We start from the raw sequence: 5508 nt of genomic DNA, 5'->3' as shown, positions 1-5508 counted from the left end.
CTCTCTCGCTCTCTTTCTCTTTTGTTTCTAAAGTCAGGATTTCTCTGGTTAGCCTTGGCAGTCCAGGAGCTCACTCTGTATACTTGACTGGCCTCAAATTCACCTGTCTCTGCCTCTCAAGTACTGGGATTAAAGGTGTGCATCACCACACTTGGTTGACAATAATTTCTTTTAAAAATAAAACATGAGCTTATTTTTATTTATTCCTATGCATATATTTGTTTGTGTATGCCATATGTGTTTGAATGACCGTGGATGCCAAAAAGGTTATCAAATGTCTTTCTACTGGAGATAGTGGTTGTTATGAGCTGCCCAGTATGAGTGCTTGCAGATGAATTTGGGTCCTCTGGTAAAGTATTCTTTTAATTACTGAGCCATCTCTTCAGCCTCTGTCTTCCCTTTCTTTTTGAGGCTATGTCTTTTGTACCTTAGTTTTGTCTAGAGCTCTCTGCATCTCGGGATTTGTTGGAATGTAAAAAACAAGGAATAGGAAAGGTGATGTGATGTTGATGATACTATATATGAGGAAGATTTTTGCTTTCCTTAACATTTTTCACCTTTTGTGACAGCAACAGCTGGGATGAACATGTATTTGAATTGGTTCTTCCTAAAGCCTGTATGGTTGGACATGTAGACTTCAAATTTGTTCTGAACTCGAACATCACCAGTGTTCCCCAGATACAAGTGACACTGCTGAAGAACAAGGCTCCGGGCCTAGGGAAAGCCAATGGTAAGAGGGGTCCCAGTTAATGTTGGAAGACCTTGTTTTGTGGTTGGTGTCACTACAGACGCTTGACTGGTGGTTTTGGTGGCTCTTCCTGCTCCTGATAGTTGTTGGCCTACTTAGGGTCAGATTCATTGAAAGGACATTTCAGATTTTCCAGTAACTCTGCAATTTGCAGAATTTATGATGGTGATTAGTTTAATCAAGTCTTTGTGAAGTGACTTTAGTTCCACTTCTGTGTCTGCTAGCTTTATGCTTTGTCTTTTTAAAGGAAGACTTGGTGGCAAGAAAAACAGTTTTGGAAATTACTATTTAAAAGTAATCAGTCAAGCTAGCCTTTCATGTAATTCCAGAAATAATACCAATTTTTTTTGTGGATTTACTATGGTAGGAAGTAGATGTGACTTCTTCTCAGTATTTTCTTTTTCCCCCCTTCCTTTTTTCTTTAAAAATGATCTAAAAACTCGAGAATAAATTGAGTGTAAAATGGCACCCCAACACTGAGAGTACAAATATTCAAATCTGAAAATTTTCCTTTGCCAGTAATTTCTTGCATGTTTGCATACTTAATTGAGGGGTGAGTCTGTCTGTCTGTCTGTCTATCTATGTATTCTTATGATAGTTTCATGTAATGAATCTAGGACTTAGGCAATTGGTATTTTAAAAGCTTTGTGGGTAATTGTACTGTGCAGCTTAGGGAAGAACTTCTAATTTAATTGCCAACAATTTATATCTTTAGGCAAATATTTTATTATCATTTGTAGAGGAGAAAGTATAAAATCATTGAGTTTAATTTTCTCCTCTTGACACCAACCATTTTATATTAACTATGGTGAAAATCATAGTTCCCTGTTAAGCAGAAGGTTTTAGATTTTTAGACACAAAATTATTGATACTAAGCAAAATTAAGTTTACTAATATTTTTATCCTCTAGAAACAGCAGTAGATAGGCAGATCACCTTTCCTTTGTCTCCAGCTCTTAACATTGAAGTGGAACAAAATGGGAACCCGTCTCTGGTTGATATGAATGAAGAAATGCAGCACATGGATGTAGAGGAGTCACAGTGTGAGTTCAACCACAGAGCTGTTGTCCCTGCAGTAAAGGAGTAGTGGTCTTAATGCATTCTCTTGGGAAAGACTTCCTTGTGGCTTGCAAGAGCTTGGTTTTTAAGAATATGATTAAAAAGTAACCTATATTCTGCTTTGGCAATGTGCTGTAACTTTCAGTTCATCTTTGAAATATAGCTGCACTAATACTTGCGTTCTACTTAATACCTTGTGATTTGAATCAAGTCATGATTCTTTAGATCCTGTCTTGAAAATTAAGGTGCAATATAAAATGAGAGTGGCAAACAACACATAACATAGATGATTGATTATACTTCCTTAGCATGATGATGATTTTGTTTGAACACGTTTTATGTATTGTATTTTGTGTGGTGGTATCATGTAAATGGGATGTGTATATCTTTATTGGATTTCCAATAATACACTGAAAGAAAAAAATATGTATTTTTCTCTTTAGGTCTTAGGTTATGTCCGTTTTTAGAGGATCATAAAGAAGACATTCTGTGTGGCCCAGTATGGCTTGCTAGTGGTCTTGATCTATCAGGTCATGCTGGGATGTTGACATTGACAAGCCCCAAACTTGTTAAAGGTAAAGTAACTTATTTTATAAAAGCAGAATGAATAATACCAGAATAATAAAAAGATGCTTTGAAAATTGATCACAAAAATGCCGTTTTGTTCATAACTTTGATTAAAACTTCTAGTCTTGGGGCTGGAGAGATGGCTCAGGGTAAGAGTACTGGCTGCTCTTTTAGAGTTCAGTTACCAGCAACCACATGGTGGCTCATAACCATCTATAATGAGATACATACAGGGATACATACAGGCAGAATATTGTATATATAATAAACAAACAAACAAACAAACAAACAAACAAACCCACCAAACTTCTAGCCTCCTATGTGTGAGGTTATCAGCTATCATAAGTACCCATTTATGTGAAACTTTGATTCTAGGTTTTGGGGGTCTTGATGTGTCTGTGAGATAGGGTTATGTAGTTTCTTTGCAGTTTTGTGTTTTAGGAAAGTACATGGTGTATATAGGGTTCAGCATCACCCAGTGGGTGGTTTTGAAACACATACCCCCAGAGAAAGGTAAGTTCTGTATATACAAGTTTCATTGTACTTCATGACTATATGTCACTTGTTCATAAAAGATGTGAGATCCTATGATGTTTTTGGGTTCATTCTGGAAGGTAGTTGTACAAAACAAATCAAATCTGTTGTATTATTTAGAGTATAAATGAGCATTGTAAAAAAAAAGTGGTTAGACTAAATGGGGACACGTTACATTTCATGTCTCAGCAAAGACGGTGTTTGGCAGTATTTTTTTTCTTCTCTAATCTCTATGATCCCACAATTCATTCCTTCCTTCCTTCCTTCCTTCCTTCCTTCCTTCCTTCCTTCCTTCCTTCCTTTTTTGAGGCAGGATCTCTATGTAGCCCTGACTATCCTGATACTCATTATGTAAATCAGGCTAGACTGGAAATCAGAGTTCCATTTGCCTCTAGAGTGCTAGAATTAAAGGTCTGCACTACCATACCTGGCCCTCATGATCTTTAAAATTATAGAACTGTGATTGTAAATTTTAACAGGAGAGTAAAAGTATGAGTTGTGTCAAAGGAAAGCTTGAAGAAGGAATATTGAGGTGGAGAGTCATGTCAGATCCCAGTAGACTATACAGTAGAGTAGCAGTACCAGGGCGACTTGGGTCAGAAAGAAATATGTTTAGTATAGTCCAGCACTTAGAAGCACGCAGAAATGTGGAAAATAGTGGTCGTTATTGATACTATTAAAAGATTTAGTACGTAGTATAGCATCAGTTTGATGGTTTGTTAGGTATATTTATTTGAGGATATTTTACATGGGATCTATGAGACTGCATTATAAGGTTAGTAACTGTTGAATTCTTTCTTTCTTACAAGAGTTTTAGTTAACTCCAAGGTGTAGGTACTATTTTATATGAGAAAGAACTGAACCACAAGAAGGTATTTATCATTTGCCTTAAAAGGGCAGTTACTACCCAAAACCTGGTAGTTAAAGCAAAACTGTTTCTTTTCTTTCAGAAAACCAACCTACCTACTTTTCTCCCCCTCTCTCTCCCTCTCTTTCTGTTTGTTTGTTTGTTTGTTTGTTTGTTTGTTTTTGAGACAGTGTTTCTCTCTTTAGCTCTGATCTTGGGACTTGCTAGCCTTGAACTCACAGAAATCCACCTGTCTCTGTCTCCCAAGTGCTGGGATTAAAGGCGTACACTACCACTGCTCAGAGCTAAAGTATGTCATTGATTTTTAACTATAACGATTAAAATGGTTTCTGTCTGTTTTTACATACATATATGTATGGACATACGAAGTTTAGATAAGGGTTCAAGAGGTGGCTCAGTGGTTAAGAGACTTGAGTTCAATACAGTTCCATTTACATGACTTTAAACACCTGTCTTCCAAAGGCACTGAACTCACATGCGTAAGGACACAACTCAGACACACACTTACACATAACTAAAAGATGAAAATAATTTTAAAAAGACTAGGGCTGGAGATAGGGCTTACTGGTTAAGAGCATTGGTTGTTCTTCCAGAAGACCGAGTTACAATTCCCAGCACCCAGTTGGCAAGTCACAACTTTCTATAACTCCAGTTCCAGGAATACATGCAGGCGAAACAGTAGTGCATGTACAAAATGAATTAAAGATGGCTAGATTGATCTTAGACCACATTCTACCGTAGTTGAATTAAAGATGGCTAGATCGATCTTAGACCACATTCTACCGCAGTTGAATTAAAGATGGCTAGATCGATCTTAGACCACATTCTACCGTAGTTGAATGTTGACAGTAGTCCTCTCCCCTATAAACCACTTTACTTTTGTTTGTGTTTTCTATACAAAATTCTACCATTAAAATAAATAATGTCACTAGAACAACATATGCCAAATGATTTCTATAGTCAAAAATTTTCTCATTGGAATAGATAATGTGAAATGATATTTATAGTCAACTTTTTTTTTTCTTGATTTCTATTTTTGAAGTCAGGGTTTCTGTGTGTAACAGCCCTGGCTGTCCTTGAATTCACAGAGATCTTTGTTTTCAGAGTGCTGTGACTTAAGGCATGTACTGCCAATATCTGGCACAATTTTCTCTCTTAGACTCTTATAAAGCTTTATTTATTTTGCTATCGTGTTGAAATTGTTCCACTATGTAATCAGAAAGTATAAATTGGAATTTCTGGTTTTGTATATTTTTCTTTTTGTAAATTTAGTATTTACCTTGCTCTATAATGATGAAAAAGCTTACTTTTTGGCAATAAGTTCTTTATCTCTCCACGCCTCCAGGTATGGCAGGAGGGAAATACCGCTCGTTTTTAATCCATGTCAAAGCAGTTAATGAAAGAGGAACAGATGAGATGTGTAGCGGTGGCATGCGTCCTGTTGTGAGACTTCCATCTCTGAAACACCAGGGTCACAAGGGCTACTCACTTGCTTCTCTCTTGGCAAAGGTTGCAGCAGGCAAGGTATGAATCCTATATTTGAACAGGACAATGCTATGGCTGAGATTTGTTGGAAGGCCTGCTTATCTTGTTTAATGGTTTGTTTGCTGCTCGGTCTTTTGGTATTTTTTCTCTGCCTTGAAATCAAAAAATGTATAATTATAATCAAGAAACGTGTTTTGAATTAATTTTGGATAAATAATTTAGCTATTCTTTCTTTCCTTTTTTTTTTT

At 36.5% G+C, this 5508-nt stretch overlaps 1 protein-coding gene across 10 annotated transcripts in view; it reads left to right on the top strand.

The window, feature by feature from the left end:
• Window positions 1-5508, top strand: part of Birc6 (baculoviral IAP repeat containing 6) — a 196628-nt gene that overhangs the window by 70167 nt on the left and 120953 nt on the right. For 6 of the 10 annotated variants that reach the window (XR_003378819.1, XM_026789673.1, XM_026789676.1 and 3 more), the window contains exons 12-15: window positions 570-730; window positions 1659-1790; window positions 2250-2381; window positions 5121-5299. Coding sequence is in view for 9 of the 10 variants with exons in the window: in XM_026789673.1 (XP_026645474.1) it covers window positions 570-730; window positions 1659-1790; window positions 2250-2381; window positions 5121-5299 (604 nt within the window). In the remaining variant the exon portion in view is untranslated. The remainder of the gene's footprint in view (window positions 1-569; window positions 731-1658; window positions 1791-2249; window positions 2382-5120; window positions 5300-5508) is intronic. The other 4 variants (XM_005367936.2, XM_005367935.2, XM_005367934.2 and 1 more) reach the window with 2 other exon arrangements.

This window comes from Microtus ochrogaster, unplaced genomic scaffold (genome assembly GCF_000317375.1).
Source record: "Microtus ochrogaster isolate Prairie Vole_2 unplaced genomic scaffold, MicOch1.0 UNK26, whole genome shotgun sequence".
Lineage (NCBI taxonomy): Eukaryota > Metazoa > Chordata > Mammalia > Rodentia > Cricetidae > Microtus > Microtus ochrogaster.
The sequence above is the reverse complement of the archived record's forward strand: the minus strand, read 5'-3'. Positions and strand labels throughout refer to the sequence as shown.